This window comes from Canis aureus, chromosome 22 (genome assembly GCF_053574225.1).
Source record: "Canis aureus isolate CA01 chromosome 22, VMU_Caureus_v.1.0, whole genome shotgun sequence".
In the NCBI taxonomy this organism is placed as follows: Eukaryota; Metazoa; Chordata; class Mammalia; order Carnivora; family Canidae; genus Canis; species Canis aureus.
The window spans coordinates 39,709,162-39,735,074 of NC_135632.1; the positions used below are offsets into that span (position 1 = coordinate 39,709,162).

At 46.8% G+C, this 25,913-nt stretch overlaps 1 protein-coding gene across 3 annotated transcripts in view; it reads right to left on the bottom strand.

The window, feature by feature from the left end:
• The window catches only part of OSBPL10 (oxysterol binding protein like 10), a 295,297-nt gene that overhangs the window by 23,467 nt on the left and 245,917 nt on the right, over positions 1-25,913 (bottom strand). For all 3 annotated transcript variants that reach the window (XM_077865546.1, XM_077865545.1, XM_077865547.1), the window contains one exon: positions 8,818-8,967. In XM_077865546.1, coding sequence (XP_077721672.1) covers positions 8,818-8,967 — 150 coding nt within the window. The remainder of the gene's footprint in view (positions 1-8,817; positions 8,968-25,913) is intronic.

A 25,913-nucleotide genomic window follows, 5' to 3' on the forward strand; every position in this document is an offset into this window, starting at 1 on the left:
GTCTCCTGAGTGGTGGTGAGATCGAGCCCCACGTTGGGCTCCATGCTCAATGGGAAGTTGGCTTGAGGGGGTTCTCTCTCTTCCTCTGCTCCTCCTAGTCACATTCACTCTCTCTCTCAAATAAATAAATCTTCAAACAAAAAACAGATGTAGAACTCAAGCCAAGCACAGCGCTTTGGATTTTACATTATCTTGTCAGATCTTCTGAACAACCTATGAGCAGGTATGACAATTCCATTTTACAGATGAGAAAACTGAAGCCCAGAAAGACCAAATAAGAAAGAGCTGGAATGTGAACCAATTCTGCGCAGTCTAGGCCTAGCCTGGATCCCTCACTGCCCTCCCCCCCCCCCCCCCCCCCCCCGAAAGCCAGAAGACTCATAATCACTCAGTAGAGGTCTTACTGGAAAAGCAGGATCAAAGAGCTCCTGCCAATAGCACAGGGAAGAAGCAGGGAAATGACACCCACTGGCCCCCTCCATGACATAGAGTCATCGAGACAAACTTCAGGAAGCCAGGTTACTACTGGGTTTTTTATTAAGAGGCAACCATTTCAGGAGAGAAAGTGGACTTTGATAGCATATTAGAAACAAGATTTAGAGAGAAGAGCCAACAGCATCGAGAAGGGAAGTGGACACAATACATGGAGGAGCAGGACTTTGCATACCCACAGCTGTGCCAGTGGGGGTTCATTTCCAGGATAAACCCTGGCTCTTCTGACCCTTCTCATTAAAATTTCCTCCTTGGAAGGAGGAGCTTATCCACAGCAACACTGATCTTTTGCATACCACAGCTGAACCTGGAAATTTAGCCTAGTGAAACAAAGAAGGAAACCTGTAGATCCAAGAGGTTTTCTACATCATGGTAGGATCAAGAAGCCGCAGAGAGACACATGACCCATCACACTCTTTGTTGAGGGGGTCCAAGACCATGTAGCAACTTGGTGGAAGGTTATGCAGCCAGTTCAGAGTACATAGGCGATGACAGTGTTCTCTTCCTCAAACCTGCTGGTGAGTACATGGCTGTTTGCTGTAGTGGGATTTGTGATATGGGGGTCAACCAAACCACAACAGTGCCCCGAATCTCCACCTGGTTTTACAAATAGTGCTACTAGGACAATCTGAGCGATTCTTTAGGAATCGTAGAAATTTAAGAATTATCTCAGCAAGCTTCTCTCTCAAAGTAAAAATCTCATCTGCCATAATTGCTGGTGTAAGCAGAAAGAGTTAGGGGTCCTTGGAAAAAGAAAGAGGAAAACGCAGCTTTCTTGACATAAGAAACATCATTTGAGGCACCCCACCCCCCTGCCACCTTGTGAAAGAAGGTACGAACAGCCAAAGTCAGGCCAGGAGAAAGCCTCATCAGAGACCATAAATCAGTGGTAAAACTCCCAGGGCAGATTCAGAAGTAAAGATGGACCTGATGCACATTCTGGAGGTATCTTTACGAGGTCTAAAGTCCCCCAAGTGCTCAGACACTGGAGCAAGTGGAGCCAGAGAACTGGTCATCCTAGCCGCTTCCTGACTTTGACCTAAACTCTGTCACCTTCAGATGACCTCTGCCCCACTTGCATGCTGTATTCACCACCGTGCAAGTCCCTTCGTGTGCATCCTTAGCTCCAAACTTCTCCAATTTTGTCATCTGGGGAGACACTGCCTTGGGAGAGATTCCTGGTGTTCTCCTTTGCTGGTTGCAAGTAAATTCTTCCTTTTCTTAGTCTTTGGCTTGGTTGTGAGCTTTGGCTTGACACTCACCGAGAGGTGAACCCAGTTTCAGGTTTTAACGGGACAGGCGCCGTGTATCTTCAGGCTCAGGGGCCTCATGCCCAGAGGAGAGCCCCATCCTCTGTCCCTTTGCCTTGCGCTAGAGTTTCAGCCACAATTCCATCCCCCAAACTCCCACCTGCTCCATGGAATCAGCTGGAAGGGCTCAAAACCCACTGTTCTAGAAGATCTCCCTCTCACCCAATCCTCTAAAATTGGAGTTCAGGCTAAACCCTCCAGAAGAATCCATGTAGGCCACCTGGCTACCCTACCGCCCACTCTCCTCCTCCATAATCTCAGTTTCAAGCATTGCACTCTCCACCTGTGAACCCTGATGTCTCACCTCACTCCGTCTCATCCCAGCCCCACCCAGACCGACACCTGGTGACCCTGCTCTGTGCGCCATCCCCACGCAGCCTCGTGTCCAGCCTCACCAGCGTGGAGTCCACGCACGGCCCCGCCTGACACTCCTCCCCTACCCCGCGCCGAGGCTCTGCCGCTTTCTCCCCCTCGGGTCCTAACCCACGGAGCCTCAGCCCCACTTTATTCCAGCTCCTCTCCTCCTCCATGCCTCCACCTGCAGCTCAACCTTCCTGGAGGGAAAGAGCCAACACACGGACCGGTCTCACTTAGCCTCCGCGACCCAAACTTACTTAGGTGGCCCTGTGGGGGCACTGGCCTCTCTCCTACCTTGGGTCGCCCCGAGATGACCGCTCCTTTCCTGCTGCTTTTGTCACTGGGACAAGCGAAGCAGTCCAGGGAGAGGGCTCGATCATCACGAGGCAGGCCCTGCGCACCTCCCGGCAGCGGGCACCGCTCTGAGCAGCCCCGCACGTCAGGTGCCCACGCCCACAGGGCAGCCGCGTGGAAGGGACAGCTGCCCCTCATTCACAGTAAGGAAACTGAGGCACTCAGGTTAGGGAACCCAGCTGGGGTGCCACCCCGGCAGCCTGCTTACTCCGCTCTCCTGCCAATTTCCCGTTGTCTGCATCCGGGGCCCTGCCTGGTCCCTGGAGGCAACGGCTGCCCTGCGGTGGCCTCCGCCCATGCCCTCCTACCACTCGGGTTCCTGCAGCCACCACCCCTTCCTCTCGATCCCCACCAGTACCAGACATCTTCAGAAACCAAGTCTCCCAATTCTAGCTTCCACCGCCTTTCTGCTCCCCTTTTACCATAGTCAGAGCCCTTGAAACGGTCCTCTACTCTCTGCCGCCACCGTTCTCTCTGTTCTCCCTCGAACCCACCCCATCAGACCGTGACAAAAACAATGCAACGGTCCACTTCCAGGCCTGATCTCTCCTGACACCTCCACAGTGATTCCACACAGCCAAGGGCTCCCTTCTTCTGGAAGTGTTCTTTCTCTTCCTGTGGCTGAGGACATCACACTCCTCTGGATTCTGGCTTACCTCACTGATTGCCCTTCTCAACCTCCTTTCCGGGATCCTTCTCATGCTCTCAACCTCAATGTGTTGGGGTATCATGGGACTCTGTCCTTGGACTTCCCCCACATCTTCCCCCTCACTTCCTAGAGGAACTCATTGCCATCTCCTGGCTTCCTACACCCTCTGTTCCTTGTTTGTTCTCAAACTTGTACCTGAACCTCACTCATAACCCTCAGATTTCTACACCAACTGCCTACACATCCTCTCTATTTGGCTGTCTAAGGAATGGCTACCTCAGACTCAAGAGATCTGTGATGAATTTGTGATAACCCCCAACATCCCAACCCACACTTCCAGTGGTCTTCCCCTTCTCCGTAAAGGGCAGTGGTCGTCTATGGCACTGGTGGCCTTCAATGAACCACAGCTCCTGGAAAGCACTTGTTTTAATCAAACAGAGGAAGTGACACTGTGCCACTCTGGGGCCTAAGTTTTAAAAAGGCTTCTCAGCTTCATGCTTGTCCTCATGGGACCTTTGAGCCACCAAGTAAGACATGTGGCTCCCCAGCTGGTCAGGCCACATGGGAAGGATAGATGGGTAGAGATCCTAAGACTTCACAAAGAGAGAGAGGTCCAGTTGTCTCAGCCAAGTCCAGCCATAACCAAACCACCAGAGACACTAAAGTGACCATGGACAAGACAGCAGAACCACCCAGCTGAGCCCAGCCCAGATTGTGTAGCCGCGAATGAACAACATGGTTATTTTAAACTAGACATTTAGGATGCCTGGGTGGCTCAGCACTTGAGTGTCTGCCTTCGGCTCAGGTCATGATCCTAGGATCGAGCCCACATCAAGCTCCTCACAGGGAGCCTGCTTCTCCCTCCGCCTATGTCTCTGCCTCTCTCTGTGTGTCTCTCATGAATAAAATCTTTAAAATAAATAAATAAATTTTTAAAATAAATAAATGAGTAAATAAAAATAAACTGACATTTGAAGTGGTTTATTCCTCAGCAATAGGTAACTGAAACAAATGGCAGCTCTATTTTTTTTTTGTTTTTGTTTTTTTAAACACTTATTTATTCCTGAGAGACACAGAGAGAAGTAGAGGCACGGGCTGAGGGAGAAGCAGGCTCCTTACAGGGAGCCTGATGTGGAACTCGAGCCCGGACCGGGATCACTCCCTGAGCCAAAGGCAGACGCTCAAACTCTGAGCCACCCAGGTGTCCCAGCAGCTCTAGTTTTTATTATTCCAGTTGTTCAGGTCAGAATCCTAGAGTCGTTCCTTACCCCTCTTTCCCTCACACTCCACATCTGATCCATACACAATCAGGACATCCATATCTAGCAGGGACACCCAAAATTTGCCACTACCACTCTGCCATCCTCTTTCACCTCCTTCCTATTTCCACCCTTCCCCCTGCTTCCCATACCCCACTCACCCCCACCCCAGTTAACCTTCCACACAAGAGTCAAAATAATCCTTTATAAGTACAAAAAAGGCCATGTGTTCCTTTGCTCAAAACTCTTCAGTGGCCACTGCATCACTCAGAGGAACATTCCAAGTCCTTACCATATCTTAGGAGTACCCCCCCATACAGACCTGCTGTCTTGCCAACCTCATTTCCTGCCAACCCACCCATGCAGTGTATTCGGATTCAGCCACACTGGCATCCCTGCTCACCCTCAAAAAGCTGAACAGGGGCCATCAGGGCCTTTTTCCACTCGTGCCCAATCTGGCCAGAAGATACTTCCACTGCACAGTCACTGGGCTGACCTCCCTGTCTGAATCCTGTCTCTGCTCCAGTGGCACCTGGGAGCGTTCCTCCTGAGCAACAGATCTAAGAGGGCCTGTCCCCCTCCCCAGCACTGTCCCCTCTCACCCTCCCACTGGGCTCTGCTTCTCGGCACCAAACTCATGTCTGTATTCTTCTCTTCCCTCTTATTTGCTGTCTGCCTCCATCTGTCACCACATGAGCTCCCGGAGGTGTGGATGCTGGAGGTTTTATTCACTGCTGACACTCCCTGTGTCTAGAACACTACACCTGGGCAGGTGTGCAGCTCAGGAAATAGGTGAACCTATACCTTACTGAGTGTCGTCTTTTAGATCCCCGAAAAGTAGGTCACAAAGGTCCCAGACTTCCAAGCTCCACCCTGTGTTCTGTTGCCCCTCTCCCTGGAGCCCAGGTGGAGCACAGCACCTCCGAACAACTCTTCATGCTTCTCACCCACTTTAACCCTCCAAGGCTTTCTGGTGGCCCTCAGGATCAAGTTTGCCCTCCTTCACGTGACCCAGAAGGGTCCACAGGATGTGATATGGCTCCTCACTTGAGGTTCAGCTGTGCCACTCACCAGCACACACTGTACTCCAGCCATGCTGCTTTATGCTCTCTGGCTTCGCCCATGCTGTTCCTCCTGCCAGGAATGCCCTCTCCTGCCTTCCACCGATGTCCACCAACCTGCAGGCTCAAACTACACATCACTTCCTCAAAGAACCTGCCTGTGGCCCACCATCTTTCTGTAGTTCCTTCTTGCCCTCTCCTTTCCATACTACCCATAATTGGTGGAAGTGTAGCGGGTCATGCAGCAGAGGTCGTCACCAGCAATTTGGGGTTACAGAAGCATGGCTGAGGAAGGAGGGCAGCCAGGGGTGCTTTTCAAGGCAGGATCAGCTGCATATTTTGTGGGGCAAAGTGAAAAATGAAAATGCATGCCCCATTATTATTAAAAATTATTAAGAGTTTCAAGAGAGCAACAGCAGAACATTCAATCAAACACGGGCAGCCTCTGAGCATGGGGGGGCTGTGTGACTCCACTGGTCACACACCCATGAAACTGGCCCCGTCTGGTGACCACCATTAATAAACTAAGGCAAAATGTCACATTAGATGCCCAGCCATGCCGGTGACTTGTGGGTGTGTCAATACTGGCGACCTCCTCAAAGATGGGGCGGTATTCTTGTTTTATGGAGAGTGACCAGAGCTCCGTTCTTGAGCCAAAGAAGATCTAATCTCCAGGCTGCATGCTCATCCGATGCTCCATCCAGGCTAAGTTCTTCCACTGCCAATCCAGAACAAGCTTAACTTAATGACACAGGCGAATGCCAAGAAGAGAAATGGAGACAGTAAGGAAAGAGAGGCTGTCTTCACCCTTTCTATGATGCAATAGAATATTTACCTCTTCTTCTCTCAACTGTTTGAGTTCATCAAATCTTCCCTTGGTTTTTGAATAATAGCTTCTTCCCAGTAAATAAGCTAATGAACTACGGGCTCAGAAAACCGTTCTTTCAAATAGCCGACTGAGTATTGGATAAATTTTAACATTTGCCCTTTTAAGGAACAGACCGTGGCTCCAGATATGCAAAGCAATTATATTCTAACAAAATAACAGGAGATGTACAGTTCCTGGGCTTTATTTTAAAACAAGAGAGCTATAATGTGAGGTCTCTGAGACACTCAACCTGCCCTAATAGGGTCCTCTTGGTATTTTATTGTGTTTCTCCACATCTGACCTGGATAATTTCAGTGACTCTGACATTCCCTCTCCTATACCATTCATGATTTGATATCAATGTTTCATAGATATTATTTAATACAGCCCACAATGAGAATATGCTTTACGTCGTGACCCAGTACACATGCATCAACAGAACTAAAATAAAAATTTCGTGTGTGGTACACTCTGAGATTTTTCCATTGTATTTTATTTCATTTTTTAGAAATGATCATCTGACCCACTACATTGGTTTTATAACCTACTCAATGGGTCATGACCCAGTTTGGAAACGTGGTTTTAGATCATACTAGTACACATTATTACCCACATTCCTTCCACCAGATCTTAACTCAAGCTCTATGTGAAGCGTCCACAAATCCACAAGAATAAAAAAGAGGTGGCTTTTAAAAAGGCAAGCATTTAGGGGCTCCTGGGTGGCTCAGTTGGTTAAATATCTGACTCTTGATTTTGGCCCAGGTCATGATCTCAGGGCCATGGGATAGAACCCCAAGTCGGGCTCCATGCTTAGCAGGGGGTCTGCTTGAGATTCTCCCCCTTTTCCTCTGCCTCTGAGCCTCCCCTCCTGTGCTCCCTCTCACTCCCTAAAATAAACAAATCTTTAAAATAAATATATAAATAAAAAGGCAAGCATTTAAATGATTCCACCAACAAAAAGGGCAGCACCATTCTAGAGCTAGAAGGCTAAAATGAGGGAAATTAGGCAGGGTAATACAGAGCAGGTCTTCACAGCTTGGTGGGCAGGTCCAAGCGGAGGGAAGAGAGTGGCCAAGGCAGGGAACCTTCTGAGGTCAGGCATTCCCAGCATGGAACCACCATGTTCTCTAAAGTGCCAGAGTCTCCCAGAAATCAGATTCGCTCACATTCAGACACAGAAAACATTCTGTGGAAAAGGCTTTTCTGTCATCTTTGAGGCTCCTGACTCCTGTTTCCCGTAAGCAGTCACCATCTTGACATCTTCCTCTTCAAAGAATCTCTCACACCCACCCCTCCCCTCCCCTCCCGGTTCTCCAGCCTCCAGCACAGTCTGAGGTGAACCTGTGGTATCCAGACTTGTCATGGCAGCCAAACAAACCAACTACCCTCCAGGCAGCTTCCACGGGTGGTGCCTTCAGTGGCGCTGACCATCTCAATCATGTCCACATTTTTTCTGGCTGGCCTTCAGGTTCTAGAACCTCCATTCCTGAGCACACCCTCCTCCTAGGTCTCTCCTCAGTAGCCATCCCTCTACTGGACCACACAGTCTCATTGCACAGGGAGCTCCTGGTGAGGGTAAGATTGATATCGCACCTACTACAAGTCTGGGCCCTGAGGGAGTGTCCTGCCTGCCTCCTCCCATCTTACCACACACTTCCAGGGAGCCCATCTGGATATAGTATCTGACTAGAAATGCAACTAGGTGGGCACTCCCCCCCTCCCCACGCTTGCCACCACACAACCCTTCAGCTACATACAGAATTGCTTTCCCTACTTGCCCCCAGAATGAAACCACCACTTGGAATGAGGGAGGATCTCTCACCATCAAGACACCAGGTTTTCTTGATGCTACCCCCGCCCCCGCCCCCCGCCAGGAAGAATTGTGGCTGAGCACAGCACCAGGAAGGGTCAGGCTGCACTTCAACCAAACAGCAGGTCTGTTTTTTTGCAGGTGGATGATGGGATCTGAATTCCCAACAAGGTTGCCCTTTGGGGACTGGTTGTTAAAGCTCATGCAAGCTGGCAGCAGGCTGTGGCCAGGCACATGGTGGCCTCACTCCCAGGTCCACCATTTTCTTTCCTTCCATTGTTCTCTCTGAGGCCAATATACCACAACTGTCCCTACATCTTCAACCTTCTCTAGAACACAGCAGGAGGCAAAGAAATCCTATCTTGAATTTTCCCTATCATCTCATGTGCTCCTTCTTGATGCTCACCCTGCCCTGCTAGAAGAGCAGCTCCTCTAGAGAGTCAAATGCAACACTCAGGCTCTGAGATGACCACTCACGTAAAAACATCCTTTCAATTTGTACCTTGGAATATCCATGCTCGAGTGTCATTCTTTTACCCCACTCTACTTCCCCAGGCTCACCACAGTGAAAAGAAAGCGAGTAGGGGAGTCTTGAAGGGTGAGGGGAGATGGACCCCAAACCATTGGCTGCAAACCCAGTGAGACATGCCAACCTACCTTGGTCAAATCCATTCCCAGTTTGAGCTGTGAGATGAGATGAAGAATTATACTCCGTTGATCCTCCATGACACCCAACTCTGTCTCTTCCTTATCTTCAGTGTCACTTTTTTCATCTTCAGACAAAACCAGTTCAGGGCCTGAGTTTGGCTAAAACAAGATCATCAGTAAGAATCACCAGCTGCCCCAGCAGAAGTTAGAAGCACAGCATAGGGACCCATATACTTAGCAATGACAGAAGGAGCCAAATCCTGCCCCCAGAAATAGTTCCTCTGTAAGCCAATACTATTAGACACAGGGTGGACAAGGACTCTTTTGGGGCCCAGGCCCTTTTTGGGATGTTTTAGCCACTGTGCATGCCCATTCGTTTTCCCCATCATCCACTGTTAATGAATCTTCTAATTCACCACCACCAACAACAAAAAAAATGCTTGCTCTTCAAAAAAAACTATATGGGTATGAGCTCCCTTACCTGGACTATTCCCGTAAAATATTTTCCTATTAATTTGCATAACCCAGAACACTTTATATCTAATGTAAACTTTTTTGTTAATAAGCAAAAGTCAGATACCCCTGGGACAAACTGAAATTACCTTAGTTACAAGAAAATTTACTCTGAGACTATTTCTACTCACATCAATTAACATCACTACAGCAAGTATAAAAAAAAAAGTCTCAGAGCTGGCATGAATTGAGAAAGGGAGACAAAAATAAAAATGTAAAGGAAAATGTGGAAATTTTATAACGCCGAAACTCATGCTAGGCAACGGACCTGGCTTTCCTCAATGCAAGTTTATTAATTGAATTGTTTGATTATGATTTTTCAAATTACATAGTTAACAGGCAAGTTAATGAGCAGAATGTATGAGAGGGATTACTGAGCACAACATTTTCAAGACCCCAATATCAAGAACTCTGACTATCGTGTAAAGTTGTCCTTGGAATTCTACTGAAAGAAGTAACCAGATGCCCCATTTCATGTTTACCTGTGTTTTTATGGTACTTATTTACACGTAAGCTGAACCACTCTGTAAAAAATGTTACATGTTTCTAATTACCAATGACAGGTCAGACCCATGAACTTAATATACAGAGATGCAGGAGCTCAAGGTATGAAATCTAAAAGGATACAGACTTGCCCATGTGTCTATGCAAAAACTAATGATTTATAAACCCCATTGGACAGAATCATCTCGTTTTATCTAAAGGCACTTCCAATACCCCAAGGGTGTTTTAGCCATCAAGAGGGTTGTAACTGAGCAGCCTAGCATACACAGGCTGGCCATTCCTTACCAACACTCTGCGGAGGAAGTACGGTGCTCTTCTCCCCAGGAGTAGGCATTTAAAAAATCTCCAACGAGACAGACATTTTCCATAGACACCCCTCTCGAGTTATTCTCAATCACCTCTGACTGACCCCAACTCTGGAGTGACAGCTGGAAAGACTGCAACAAAGCCCATGGGGGGTAGGCTCTCCCCCAGACAAGAGTGGTGTTCTCCCCACTGTGTGCCTGGTCTCTAGCCTCATTGCAATGTGTGTTGTTTGACATCCCTGGAAAATTATTTTGCTAGAATATACTGAAATAAGTGAGGATCCTTGGCCCCTCATCCTGCTCCACAAAAGACTCACCAGATTAATCTAGGGGTGGGGGGTAGGGAATGGGCTGCCAGGATTTCATGCCGGGAGGTTGGAGAGGGAGGGGCTCTGGAGGCCACCCCACCTCTCCTACAGCTTTACCTCCTTGACACCCATCTGCTGTGGCTCAGTGCCCGCTGCTGCCCAGGCCACTGAGCTGGAATTGGCTGGAAAGCTAGGAATAGCAGGGTCATCTTCCCACTGACCTGCCCCTCTGGATTTCAGTTTTGAGGTGTACAGCTGTCTCATTTCACCGGGACTTTACAGTTCCAACTAGACGCCACCAGAAGCCAGAAAGCTCAGACACAATCCCTTCCGATGGCAAAGGTGCTGCTGTTGGCTACTTCCTGTGTAGTGACCTGGTGGGCAGTAATCTGTGTTGGCAGATTTACCCTCAATGCAGGGGCAGCTGCGGGGAGGACAGGACAATGCCCTGGGCATCTTGCTTTGGCAGGAAAAAAGACAATCAAACACAAATCAAGCTACCAGCATGCACTCCCTGGGGGATGTGGGGGTTGTGGCCTGCAAAGTCCTTAAACATCTCCACAGCAAAGGGAGCTGCATTTTGAGTGCAATTATTCCTGCTCGAAATGAGTTGTTCTCACCAAGCACGGAATGCAGACTAAACAAATCAATTGCTCAAGTGAGGCTGCCATAAGCTTTATGAAGCAGAATGATCCTTTCTTCTGAAAATGTGACTTCCCATTTGTCCACACACCAGCACACAGGGCATTCTCCATCCTCCCCCGCTCACTGCCACACCTGCTGCAACGTGCTTACAGACCACCCGGGACCACGCTTCCTCCTGCTGTCTGCTTTACATGGAAATTAAACCCAGCTTGTCCCTGACTTCTGGTAGCCAAAGTCTTTCTGCAAGATCCTGCCACATGATACTAAGTACACATATCAACGTGTGAACCTCCCCAGGTCTTCCACATTGATCCAACATTACATTTCCTCTGTGTCTGGTGATGCCTCTCCGAGACTCTGGCTACAGCAGAGAGAATTAAGGCTGGTGCATGGGCCCCAGAAGCTGACTCACTCCAGGGCAACTAGAAGCCAGAGCTCAAGGGAGCCCTTCCCAGGGGAAGAAAGGCCAGGAAGAGCCCAACACACATCAATGGCTTGGATCCTCAGCAAACTGCCAAAGCCAGCAAACTGCCAAGGATCCAGCAATATTTCTCTCTCCCAGAGCCTCTTGAGAAATGTGCCCTGTTACTTATCGTATGATTTACAAAAACCTCTCCTACCCAAACTCAAGTGAATAATTAGGATTAAAAAAAAGGAGGGGTGGTTGGTTCAGTCGGTTGAGCATCTGACTTCGGCTCAGGTCATGATCTCAGAGTCCTGGGATCAAGCCTCATGTTGGGCTCCTCACTCAGTGGAGAGTCTGCTTCTTCCTCTGCCTCTGCCCCTCCCCCACTTGTGTTCTCTCTAATAAATAAATAAAATCTTTTTTTTTTTTTAAAGGTGGTTTCATTCATCATGTTGTTAGTGCATGTCTTAGAAGACACCCCAATTCCACCCATACTGGAAGTCAATCTTTTGCAGAAAGGTGACACCATCCTCCACTGTGGGTCGAAAATGAGGGCAAGGGGGATCCCTGGGTGGCGCAGCGGTTTAGTGCCTGCCTTTGGCCCAGGGCGCGATCCTGGAGACCCGGGATCGAATCCCACGTCAGGCTCCCGGTGTATGGAGCCTGCTTCTCCCTCTGCCTGTGTCTCTGCCTCTCTCGCTCTCTCTGTGTGTGTGACTATCATAAATAAATAAAAAATAAAAAAAAAAAAAAGAAAAGAAAATGAGGGCAAGAGGAAAGAAGGCAGGAGTCTTCGACTGGTCAACCCCGTTAGAAAGAGGTCAACTGGCGATGTAAATACAGATCTCTCAGCATCCACAAAGCACCCACTGTTAACTGGCACTGCAAGAAATGCAGAATTTGAAGAACTTTGTTGGCATTTTAAAGACGGAAAAACTTCTCCCTTTTTAGGGTCATGAGTCTGTCGATTCTGCTGGTCTGCTGTGAAATCCAAAACATCGATAAGGTCACGGGATCTAGTTTCCATAATCAGGCCCATGTGCCCCTTCCACATCCTCACTCTCCCACCCTTAGTGCTCTGCTTCCCTCCTGGGGGCCCCTGCATGCCCGCACCCTCCAATCCCGCTGCATTCCTGCTTGTAAAGCCGTGACAACTGCCTCGAGGTGCTCCAAGGTGACAGAACAGTATTTCTCAATCTCAGAAGAAAACTGAAAATGAGAAATGGTTTTATGAATGCTGAGAGAAAGTTCCTAAGACTGAGTAAGCAAGAAGGATCATGAAATTCCCCCCATCCCCCTAGAGATCTCTGCAAAGAAGCCAACCCAGCCATAAAAACGTATGCCAGCTTGAAGATAAAATGGAATCTATGTTTTAGAGAGAAGCAGGCCCTGGAAAAATGAGGTTTTTAATGAAAACAAAAATTATGAGTCAATATTTCTACCGCACGAGCACCTCAGGGCATATGGTGCTACTCAAAATCAAGTGACTCATGCCCATTAGCAAACAGGGGGACATGTGATGGGCAGGAAATAGCTTCGTGGCAGGCTAGAGTTTAGGGTCACTCGTCGGCGTGTCTACAACAGTGCCCCTACAGAGCAAGGGTTCTTCATCGGGGCACCATGGACGCACCTAAAGAGATCTACCACCACCATGCATATTTGAGACAAACACTGTGTGTCTGGGCATTTTCTAGAGAGGAGGTCCACGCTCTCCTTGGATTCTTAGAAGAAGATCTGCCCCTGGGCTGATCTCAGGCCTCTCGTGGATCAAAGGGTCTGGGACCACGTGAGAGAGATGGACTCTCAGGATGGGTTGAGTTCTAGTCAGATGGTCCTGGCACCTGGCAGACAAGCTCCTCCCTTTAAGCACACACCTCTACTTCTTATCTGGTACCGGGCAGCATATCCATGAGGCACCAGCTCTGGGCCAGAAGCAGAATCACAACCTGGGTTAGGGTTATGTAGGTTCAGCAGTCCTTTCAAGGGGGGGCGACGGTGCAGGGGCAACACTGAATTCTGCTTCCACCTCTTCTTTTTAACAAAAATCTTAATTCTGTAAGACAAATGCACATTCCAAGCAAGATGGAAATTCCAATCTATTTTATTCAATACACACGTCACTGAACTACAGTTTGGGTCAGTTCCAGAAAAAAACATGAAACAGATATTTATCTTCAAGGCCCATTCATTTGCCTGTTACAAGCCCCGTCCCACCCCCACACCGGTACCTACTCCCCCCCCCACCCTCTTCCTCAGACAAGTACATGTAACCCAGACTTCTTTCTTCAGGATCCTCCCTCCTACTTTCTTAACTGGTCCTCACAGACAGCTGAGGCCAACATAAGCAGTTTGATCTACTAATGTCCTCTTTATTTGTAAATGCCTAATAACTTAGTGTCTTAATGCAAAGGGCTGAATCCTTAGATTTGAGGCATTCAGAAAGAAGCCTAGGTGGCTACATTACCTGACCCTAAAAGAAGACTTTTTCTGGTGAACAGAGAGCAAGGCCATGCTAGAGCCCTTACATCACAGACATGCAAGTAGGAAGGGTCTACTCTAACACTAGCGAAGATTAAGATGGGCACCTCCTGCTGCCATCTGTGTCCTAAGGTCGGTATTCTTAAGTAGATAAATACCTTCAACAGAACACAAAATCCACTGAGTGCAAGTGATCTGCAGCTACCCTAAAAGTCTACTTGACCAAGGAAAATAAAAGCAAATAGAGACTGAACATCAAATTCTACTTCATCAGCAAGCATGTTGCAGCTCAATGTTTTGAGAGCCTGGCATCTCTGCCCCCACACTACTACCTTGGCACAGAGGCACGAGGTAAAGTGGGTCACACCAAAGGCCCGAGCGTTGTCCAGATATCGTCTCTATGGGAGGAGGAGGAAACCTGGCTGTCAGAAAGAGTATCTGATATTCTGAGGGTCACAGAAAATTAGAAGGTGGGGGCAAAGACCCAAAGCACCACCCTCAGATATCCACCCTCAAATGAGAGAAAGGCCATGTCATCAAGCAGCAGAGCAAAGGAGCAACCGGGCAATGAGGTGTCCTCCTATGTAACTTACCTCTCACTTCCACAATGACACACAACATGCAATGACATGCAATACTGGCCACCAGGACAAATATGCTTTTGTTTATTGGGAGGGTGAAAGTCCTCAGATGTTGGTTTGCTAGAAAAATGAGAGGTTCTAGAAAAAAATAGGAATGTCAAGTTGAAACACAGATTCGAGGTTAGAGGGGCAAAGAGATTGGAAGGATAGATAAATGGAAGAGAAAGGAGACAAATACAGTGCATACTGGAAGACAAGCCAAGGGGTCTACATGTCTAAGAGATACAAGTGCCCAGGGACCAACGACTGAAACTACTTTTTGTTCTAAGGACACTGGTGTTACAGGTGTGGATGACCTTTATGGAATCCACCAAACCAAGTATTGAGTCCCTTCTTTCTCTAGTCATTTTTCTCGTCTATTTATAGCATATTCAACGAAATTATCACAATCATTACTTGATCCTCATCATCTATGTTCACATTAGCAATATTTTACATCCTAATAAGTCCGATCTAACAGTCCAAGGTGAGGAAAACTGGCATAGCCGTAATTTGAAGACCCAACCCAACTTCATACACAAGTCAATAGCAGCAGGATAGCACAGAGCATACAAAGATGGCCAGCAGTCCAGCAAATTCCCTTGGCATTTTTGTCTCTCATTCCCCAATAAGACAATTAGATCACATGACTATCAGGTGCAAGGCACTCACTATTACATGCTTCGAAAAATTATCTCCCCCGAGGACACACACAGACATACAGTTTTGTCACATGAATGTAACGCAGCTGCTCCTAATGACCTACTGTCTTTACCACACTTAGCACAGGTGGGATTTCTTCCCTGAAGGAGGAGTCTCTTTTGTGCCTGTCTCGGATTCCCCAAAGGTAGGCCATCTTTGCTGAGCGGAGGGTCTCTCAGTTGAATGGTTGGATGCTTTCCTCTGGTCAGAAGTCATGCCAAAGAGCTTGATGTCAGACAGGTGTCTTCGGATGACGTCTTGTACACCTGACGCCCCCTGGCCCTGACGCAGGGCGGCTGCTGAAGGCTAGGCTCCTCGCATGTACAATCTTCTGTGTGGAGCCACATCCAAAGCCAGATGACCAACTGTGCCCTGAAGGCCACCACTGTATTTGGAGGACCTTATCTTGCCATTTGGAGGTAGGTACAATGAGGCCACTGTGCAAGGGGGGGAACCTGATGGATGGGTTGGCTCTAATCCTTGACAGGTTCAAGTACAAGCATGTCCACACAGCAGGCTGGTCCCCCCTGCCGTTTTGGAGAGGCTGAGTTGGTGGCCACTGACATCACAATCCTTCTGCTGCCTCCCAGTGGATGCGCTGGCTTTCTGGCTCTAACCACACATACACACACATTTACCACACTTGGCTCTCATAGACTGGAAGGACAGATGCTCTTCCTGAGCAAAGGGGCCGACCTGCAGAAAGGTTCATTTTAAATAAAACACACCCTGGAAGGTAGAAGGAAGTCACTTCTGGGCAGGGGGAGAGGGTGGGGGGCATTCGTCATCAGCCGGAATGATCAGACACGATTATGCCAAGAGGATGCGACAGGTGTTCCTTTAAAACAAATATCCGAGAGAAGCGTTCATAGCAAATAACATCAGCCCTTTTCTCATTCCCTCATAGCTGCTCAGAAACCATTTTTAAATGAAAGCATAAAAGAAAGGAACTGAGAAGGCGCAAAGCAAATCTTAGAAGGTACAAAACAACCGAAAGGAAGCGGCAGCCGCAGCGAAGGGGGAGGCAATTTTTTTGCAGCTGGGGCGCCAGAGGCAAGCGGGCCGGCGCCCGTCGGGCAACCCGTGCAGGCATCGGGGCCGCACCCGCACCAGCGGCACCGGGAACAGCGGGAAGGGCACATGCGCGACGAGAACGCACAGGAGCCGAGCGCTGTGTCGCCTGCTTTGTGACACGATCTCAATCGGCCAAAGTCGGGAGCTTTGCAACCCAATCCGCACTGACCGAGAGCTTGGCCGGGAGCTCACCGAGGCCTGGTGCAAGCGAAGCCGAGCGGGGTTGCAGGGCGCCGGTCACACAGGCAGCACGGGCCGCACGTCCAGGCTCATGGAAGCCTGTGAGCACCGGGCTCAGAGTCTCAAGAAGGAAAGGAAAGGAAAGGAAAGAGAGCACGACAACAGAGAACACAATCGCCGCAGCTCTGGGAGGCAGCGAAGCCAGAGGGACGGCCTGGATATAAATCCCAAATCCGCTACCTTCCACCTGTCAGGCTCCGTCTCCTCATCCCTGAAATGGAGGTGGAACTACCCACAGCTCAGGTGGCCGCCGCGAGGCCTACAGAAGACAGAGCATGGAGAGTGCTGAGCCTGAAGCCAGGCCCAGAGGAAACGCTCAGTAAGCAGCCACTGTGCTCGAGAGCCTGAGGCTTTCACATGGGGGGGGGGGCTGCTGACACCAGTGGGCAGTGATCTAGAAGCCACTGCTACAGCCCCGATCCTTCTAGCCATCTCTTCAGATGCTATGTGATGCCATACAAGCTCCACTGTGAGACCACCCCCCGCAAAAGGACAGAGCGGGCTCTGTGGCTGTAAAGGGTCCCCAACATGGTCCGTGGCCCTGACCATCAGGGAGCATTACTTCTGGAATCTAGGGCTGCACCAGGAAGGGATTCATAGAAATCTCAGCCAAGGCTCACATGCAGATCTGAGAACCAGAGGAGACAAATACAAAGCAGTAAGGGCAGCAAAGCCAAGCACACATGAACAGTGGGGCTGCCTTCACAGCTACTCAAGTTGTCTAGAAGGCCCAGGAAAGGGAGGGGACGAAACTCTTGCAAGACCCATTCTAGCCTCCCTAGGTTCCGGTATGAGGAAAAGCAATGGTTTAAGCGTAAAAGACCTCCTTTAGATGGGCTGATGGTGAGCAGGTACCCGGGCTGCAAGAGGTGCTATCACCCCAACTGCCTCAAACACCCACATTAGATATTGAAGATACAAGACATGGTCTTTTTTTTTTTTTTTTTTAAGACATGGTCTTATATGGTCTTAAGAAATGGCCTCTGCATTTGATAAGCTACTAATCTACTTGAGAAGTGCACATGGATCTTCTTCCCCCTGGCCCTGGGTAGAACCCGTAAGTCCCACCTCACCCTTGGAGACTGTTCAGCCACACATCACAGCAGCGGAGGTGGCGCCTCCATCCTAACAAAAGATTCCTTGGCTCCCCTAAGGCATCCGATTTGGCACTCATCAATTGGATTTATGCAACTGCACATCTGCTTTCCTGTTGGAACTGGAATGTCAAATCTCTTTCAGTAGAGGAACACCGGTTATTTGGGTGGGCTACTTAGGGCTCCAGGCTGATATGGACCTAGAAGCCCACCTCTGGGATCCGGGAAAAAGAATGCTGTGAAAAAAGAATGCTGTGAAAAAGAATGCTGTGAGCTATCATCAGCCAGGAACCAGAGAGTGGAAAGTAGTGGCCTTATGGCTGTCAGCTTACCCTAACTGAAACTCATGACAGTCTAATTAGAACTCCTGTCTAATACAGGTTTTCATTAGCAGAATCCACCCCCCCCCCAAAAAAAAGGCTGGTTTTTATAACACATGCTCAATAAAACATTTTTTAAGGAATGAATAAATAGGGGCGCCAGGGTGGCTCAGTCAGTTAAGTGTCTGCCTTTGGCACGGGTCATGATCCCAGGGTCCTGGGGATCGAGGAATATGCACAGTATTCCTATAGAATAGTCCTCTTGGAACCTGTGGCCTTGCTGAGTAGACAGTGCTCTGGTTTGGGGTTTCCCCTTGTGGGACCAAACTGTAAGCTATGATGGGGCCCATGAATCACAGGGAAAGCAGAAAGCTGGTGGCAGGCAGATAAGGAAACAAGCGAGCACTGAAGGCAGCAGGTGGAACCAGAAGCAAAACTGGACTGGCCAGAAGTGCCTACAGATGGGGACATTTTAGTGACCCCTGGGCAACATCAAACAGCAAAGAAGATCCATTCAGGCAGGTAGCATTCAAGGGGGGGAAAGCTATTATAAGCTCACCTTCCCTCCTCTCAGATCCAACAAAGACCTTAAAAGGGCCCCATCAGCATACTGACTTCTTCATTTTGTTCACCACACCTAAATCATCCAGAGTTGAGGTGTCTAGGTGCATGGACACCTCCCAGCGCCCCACCATCTAGACATCCATTGGTCTACACATCCTGTCATTTCTGCCATCACACCCTAGGCCTCAGGCACATTACTGTATGCTCCTAACAGTGTGCAGATTCTCCTTCTGCTACAAGCTCCTCTTCTTACACTTTGCTTTATATTGTACCACTAGAATGTTCTCCCCAAAATACCCTCTTCTCTGTTCAAAAGTCTTCAATGCCATCCCATTGCATTGTTGGTCAGCCCAACATTTAAGGCTCTCCTCAATCTACCCCTTTCTCCCTTTCCCTCCTGCTCCTCACCTGAACTCCCTCTCACCTAGATAATCAACACCACCCTCACAGCACCCTCTAGACTTGTACTGCCCAGTGTAGTAGCCACTGGCCACACGTAGCTATGTAAATCAATTAAAAATAAAATTTAAAATCCAGTTGCCCAAGGGCACTAGCCAGATCTGAAGTACTCACCAGCCACATGCAGCCCGTGGCTACTATATTGGTCAGCATACAAACATTCCCATCATTGCAGCATGTTGTACTGGACAGTACTGCTCTATGCTTTTCATGGCCTTCCAGTTCATGTCTCTGCCTTCTACCATTTGCTATTTCTCTGCAAAAACAACCCCATTTCATGATGCAGACTCCAGTGACCCCAGGTCAGGAACAACCCCTCCCTCCTCCAAAACCCTACGGGGTGAACTTTGCCATAGTTACTCACAGGCCATTGCCAGGCCTACCTTTACTTAACTCTTGGTAACCCAAAGCTCACTGAGAAGAGGTCATTTTGAAAATCTGACATCCTTAATGAAGCACAAAGGAACAATTTTACAAATACTGTCATTTCAGAAGCAAAATGATGGAGTGATATATTTGGGGGTAACCAATAGTAATAAAAGGATTCTGGACCCAAAAACTTAAAGGGATTCTACTATCTATGATTTGCTTCTATTGTAACCATGGATGAACACCAAGAATAGAATTCTGACTTTCTACAGCCGCAGTTAAAATTATTATTGATTTATGCTTTGTGCTGGGTGATGGATTTCTTCTGATTCTCCACATGGTAAATACCTTTATTCAGAGAATAAACACAATGAAACCCAGGTCGATGACACCAAGTTAGTAATGCTTCCAGACTCTACACTTGACGCCACTAATTGCTAGGGTGCCTTGCTTTTTCTACAAGTTATGCACAGTTAACAGGCCAGAACTCTTGTTAGGGACTGGAGAAAAGGTGCAAAGCCATGAGGGAGAGTAGAGCAGCTGTAGGAAGAGCTGTGAATCGGGTTTACATCATGTGTATTTCCCTGACCTGCAGCTTTGGCATCACTGGGAAATTAGTAACAAAGACCATCAAGAAAACCATCAGGGATAAGCCAGTCTAGGGACCCATCCTAGACTTCCAGTCTCAGGTTCTGGGGACAGAGAGCCCAGAACTGTGGATGTTTGGGGTTTGGGACTTATATGTTTTAGTTGAAGTATAATTTACATATGGTGCAATGACTCTCAGTGTAGAGTTCCATGAGTTAGGATAAATGAATCCCTTTATACCCAATTCAATTTCTTTTTTACCATCTTAACTATTTTAAGTACAATGGTGTTAGCTATATTTACACTGTTGTGCAACAGCTTTCGAGAATTTTTTTCATCTTCCAAACTGAAACCCTATGCCCACTGAAAAATTTCCCATTTCCTTGCAGAACCTGCATTCCACCAAGCCCTCTGGGTGCTTCTGATGCATTCTAGCATTGGAGAAACACTACTCTAACCACCGAAGGCCCCAGGGGCCACAATGGGCAGCAGAGAAAAGCCGTGGGCATGTGAGAAGCCTGGCTCTAGCCCTGCTAGAAAACTAGCATTAGATGGGCTGATGGCCTCCTCTGAATCTCCAAACCCAATCCTGAGTGCCTAGTGTGGACATTGGACCCCCTCAGATGCAAGGGGATCCAAACATGGACGAATGAACAACTGCTCTCAAATACCTGTGTAGGCACAAGTGGAAGAAATTTCAGGTTCTGGAAATTTCATTTGACAGCTCTAAAACGGAAATGGAGAGCTATAAACTTTGATTGGAAGAGGGCGATTGCATTTTCATCAGTGGCCCCACCAGGCGGTCCCTTCATTCTGACTTTGAATTGTATCTGTCCATTTTAATCATTTATGCCTCTCATTTAGAAATTCCCAACTGATTCTTTCCAATGGAAGTGTTGGAAGGGTACCATAACACAAAGGAAATAGCCAATGGCACTGCAAACCACAGAATAGTTTTGATTTACAAGTCATTAAAAGCAAGAGGCATTTACTGTTCTTTATAGGCAAAAGGGGGCTGCATCATGAATAATGGAAAAAGCAAAGTGCATTAAGGACTCCTCTGCAGATAATGTTCTCTCCAGGCCACACAGAACACACGAGGATTTCCTGTGTGCCAGGCACCTATCAGTATGTACCCTGGCTACATCCCAGCCTTCAAGGATCTAAGTCGGGCAGATCTACACCATTTCACTTCAAAAGGTCGAGTTTCTGGATGATTATTTTCTGACTCTCAGAAGAGCCAATGGTTTAAGTGCTGTAAGTACATCAAGAGCATTTTAGAAACAATGCAAAGCTTGGGCAATTTTAGACTTTTCACTTTTCTCAAAAGGAGTTTTCTGGTATATTTCCGGATTTTTGTAAATATGAATGGACGGAAAAGCATCTGGGAGAACAGGCTGTAGTGTTTTGTAGAAAAAATAGAAAGAAACCAGAACAAAAACCACCACAGCTCTTAATTCCACAATGAGGAAGCACCACTAAGGCACTATTAAAACTACAATCTCTAAATCCCACTCAATACCTTTTGGCTCAAATAGCAGGAACTTTCTCTGCTTTTTAATTCTCATTATATATGCCCATTTCTCTCGCCACTGTGACCGAGGATATTCAAAGGAGGTTTCTTTGTACTTTTATTCAAGTGTGAATTGATACTTAGGATCTAAGAGGGTAATTGTAACAATTCATATTTTTCCCTATTATTGCACTGCTGTAAAATCCAAATGAGGCTTACTCTGTCTTCTACTTTAAAAACTGTCACATTATCATGCTCTGCATTGCCCCATTTTCAAATGCTTCATTCAGTGAAAACTTCAAAGGCAAATCTGAGACAGCTGTAGTCATCCTAGGGGACCGTGAACACGTGTGGTAAGCACTATTAATGATCAGAACTGTGGGTTATTGTATTTAGCACAAAAAGAAGACCGTGAATTTTAAGGTGCAAATGTACCCAGGTGGGACCTACACTCCTCTAAATACTAAGTTCCTGGTTTTGTCCCTTTTTTGTTTGTTTGTTTTTTAGATTACCCTGATGCACAGTTTCCATTTCCCCAACATAACCTAGCCCTACGAGGGTTCTCAAAGGCCGGCTTTCTGTTACTTGGATAGACATTTTGACACATGTTCTGCTTCTGTACACTAACTCTTCATCTCATTCATAAAGCATGATCATGAAACAAACACCCCAATTTAAAATTAACCCTCAGTATGTGATATTTTGCTTTTAATTGGTTACTTTATCATGCCATCCATAACCTAAAGTCTTTAGAAAAAAAAAAAAGTTTAAGTGCTTCATTTTTGAGAAACAAACTACTATTGTTTTTTCCAACTTAATAAGTATTCTGCATAAAACTGCCCTAAAAACCAGCAACATCAGACCCTGGATGGAGAGACAGGGTCCAAAAGCAGAACCAATGCCAAATGAGTCTATCTATACACATTCGTTCAGAGCAAGAAGCAGGACCAGGGAGAAGGTGAGGGTGAGGATAACAGGGGCTCCATGTAGCCAATGCTCTTAATGAGAGGACCACCTGATTCTCACTAGATGATGTTTTCAGGACAGAGAAGCATCTATCTTGGTTCATGGATATTCCCATAGATGCTGTACCTCCCTCCAAAACAGCCAACACAAACACAGAACAACATGCTGGCTCACCCAGGTGGTATTCCTCGACAGCAACACATTCAATTCTGGAGTCTCGTTTGAAACTAACACTAAATTACAAAGGGATGTAAGGAGAGTCTGACTCTCAAACCGATTCATGTTAAGGGATCCTTCATGGAAAATATTCTACAGTGGTGACTGCAATCGTAATTACTACCATTACTTATCTCTGAAGTGCGCCCAAGATATGGACAACACACTTGCCACATTATGAAGAACTAATTGGCTTAATATAAAAAGAATGCTTTAAAATATTAGAGAGACCAAATGAATTGAAAAATGTGCAAAGGCTGTGAACAAGACACTTAAACAAGAGGAACACAAATGGCTAATATGTGAGACATACTCCTCACTTCATCCATAAGTATAAAAATAGAAATTAAAACAAGACACCATTTTTCTTCTAAAATTAAAAACCAGAGAGGCGCCTGGCTCAGTCAGTGAGGCATGCGACTCTTGATCTCGGGGTTCTGCCTTCAAGCCTCATGTTGGGTATAGAATGTAGTTAAAGATAAATAAATATTAAAAATAAAAACTAGTAAGAAAATAGGCACTTGATATTCATTCCTAATGGCAAAAGTATAGGAAAATAGCCCTCACACACTACCGCAGAAGTATATATTCAGCTCTGTCTTTGAGAGCAATTTGTAATATGTAGCAGAATTTTTAATTCCCACTGAATTCCACTGAAATTCTATTGCTAGACAGTTCCCCTATAGAAGATACACTTGCATACGTGTGCAAAATATGAGCAGAACACTGTCTGTAAAAGAAAAATTGGAGAGATTCCACAAATCATGATACCATCCCAGAGCTGACTGTTCTGTAGCTGTTAAAAGGGATGCAAACAATCTATATGCTGACATGAGAACATATCGAAGATATATTGTTCAATTAAAAAGCCACTTTACCTATACACATTATCTGTAGTGTAATTCCAGTTGCAAGAATTTCTAAAAGAACATATATATGAATATATGTGTGTATATATATGCATTTTGCTGTGCAAACTCTCCGGAAGAGAAACAGTAGCCCCTTGCAGGAGGCAACATCTGAAGGAAGAGCTAAAATAGTGGATTCTTTGGCTTCCTACAAAAGCTCCTGCCATATTTTTATGCAACAATTATGTTGCGTCACAATAATTTTTGAAGTCCTCCTCCTTCCACTGACAACTTAAGAACTGTAGAGACTGTTAGAAGTGACCTTATGGTTCCATGTCTGGTTTAATTCTGAGGCTCTTGGAAGGCAGTGGGAGTTGGTGAAGGGGTGAGCAGACTGGCAAAAGGCAAATTTGAAAAGCTTCACTGTGAACAAAAAGCAAAGCCAATGACTCTTCTCCTAATAGCACAGCCAGCTGAGCTGATGCTTTCCTCAAAGGGAACAATTAAACAATATGCTCTACTTTCAGGCCAGAGATCGATCTCAGGTTGATGTCCAAGGTATTTCTAATGTATCTGGTGAACACTAACAAATTCACTTGCTGGGGTAGGCGGATGAATGGACCAAAGATGTCCGCGTCCTAACCCCCAGGGTGGTGACAAGTTACATGGCAGTGGGGTATTAAGGTTGCTAGTCAGCTGAGCTTCAAGGAGCGAGATTATCTTGGATTATCTGGGTGGGCCCAACATAACCACAAGCGTCTTTAAAAGTGGAAGAAGGAGCCAGAAAAGGGAAGTCAGAGGTAGACAGGACTATGGAAAGAGCCAGAGAGAAGCAATGTTCTTGGCCCAGAAGAGGAAAGAACCATGAACCAAGGAGGACAGAGCCTCTAGAAGCTGGAAGAGCCAAGGAAATGGGTTCTTGCCTTGAACCTCCAGAAGGGAATGCCGTCCTTGCCAACAACTTGATTTTAGCCCACCGAGACTCATGTCAGACTTCCAATCTACAGAACTGTAAAATGATAAATGTGTGTTGTTTAAGCTATTAAATAAGTGGCAATTTGTTACAGCAGCAAGCGAAACTAAAACAATCTATCTGGATTTCCTTTATTTCTCTATGCCCCAGACTTCGTCTGGTGGGCAAGCCTGGGCTAGGCTGTGGAAATCAGCCCACTTGGGCATCTCATCTTACAGAGGCCCACTGACCTGGGTCCACTCTGGGCTAGCTGCTATCAGGACTTCCTCAGAGAGAACCCAGATAAGACACCAGCAACAAAACTACCTTGATGACTATTAAATTAGCTACATTGGGAAAAGCCATATTTGAATAAGTTATTAATGAAAGCCCTTGGTAAATCATGCCTCACTATACAAATATATTTGTCGTCATTTACACACAGATTACTCTTTTGAAAGACTAATAAAAGAGAAATGAATCTCGAGGAACCCAGGAAAGCACAGCAACACATGCTCTCAGAGGTTTCTCAAGACACTCATATCCATGGACAGAGATTTTTAAAGAACAACGTGAATAAGGGCTGACTTACCTCTTACCTTACCTGAGTACCTACTATGTACCAGGCATTGGGCTGAACACTGAAAATACGTGATCTCATCTGATACTAACATTTCCATTTTTGAAATGACTCCGATCATTACCACAGATACTGCCCATGTCCCCATGGCCGTCAGTGAGGGGGATGGGTTTCAGACTGCTTACACCTCCACAGCTGGCATCCTAGAGAGGCATCCTGCTATCCCCCTCCCCCATCAAGGACAGCTTAAACTGATATCTACTCGATGCCAAAATGCTCAAGAGAAGGAGACTATTAGCTTTATTCCAATGATCCTAGAAATGCATCTAAAATAGGTGGCTATTTTTCCCATTATGGGAATTTCTATATAAAAGCTCATTCTAAACAAAGTTTTTAGCTCTAAGAAAGCATTCTAGCAGAATACAATAAAGATAGTGAAAATAAAAGTGATCCCTTCCCCTGCTTCTGTGTCTTTTCTCAATTCAGAACATGAAATCGGTATCAGTCTACCATGAGAAAACTTCACAATCCCCAACAGAGTCCTTTTCTCCCTGAGTTACATAATATAGTTCGGGTTTTTTTGTGTTTTCATATTCTTTTTAAAGATTTTATTTACTTATTCATGAGAGACACAGAGAAAGAGAGAGAGAGAGAGAGAGAGAGAGAGGCAAAAATATAGGCAGAGGGAGAAGCAGCTCTATGCAGGAAGCCTGATGTTGGACTCAATCCTAGGACTCCAGGATCACACTCTGAGCCGAAGGCAGACACTCAGCTGCTGAGCCACCCAGGTGTCCCTAATATAGTCCATTTTTAAGTCAGAATGACAAGCTGGCCCTGCATT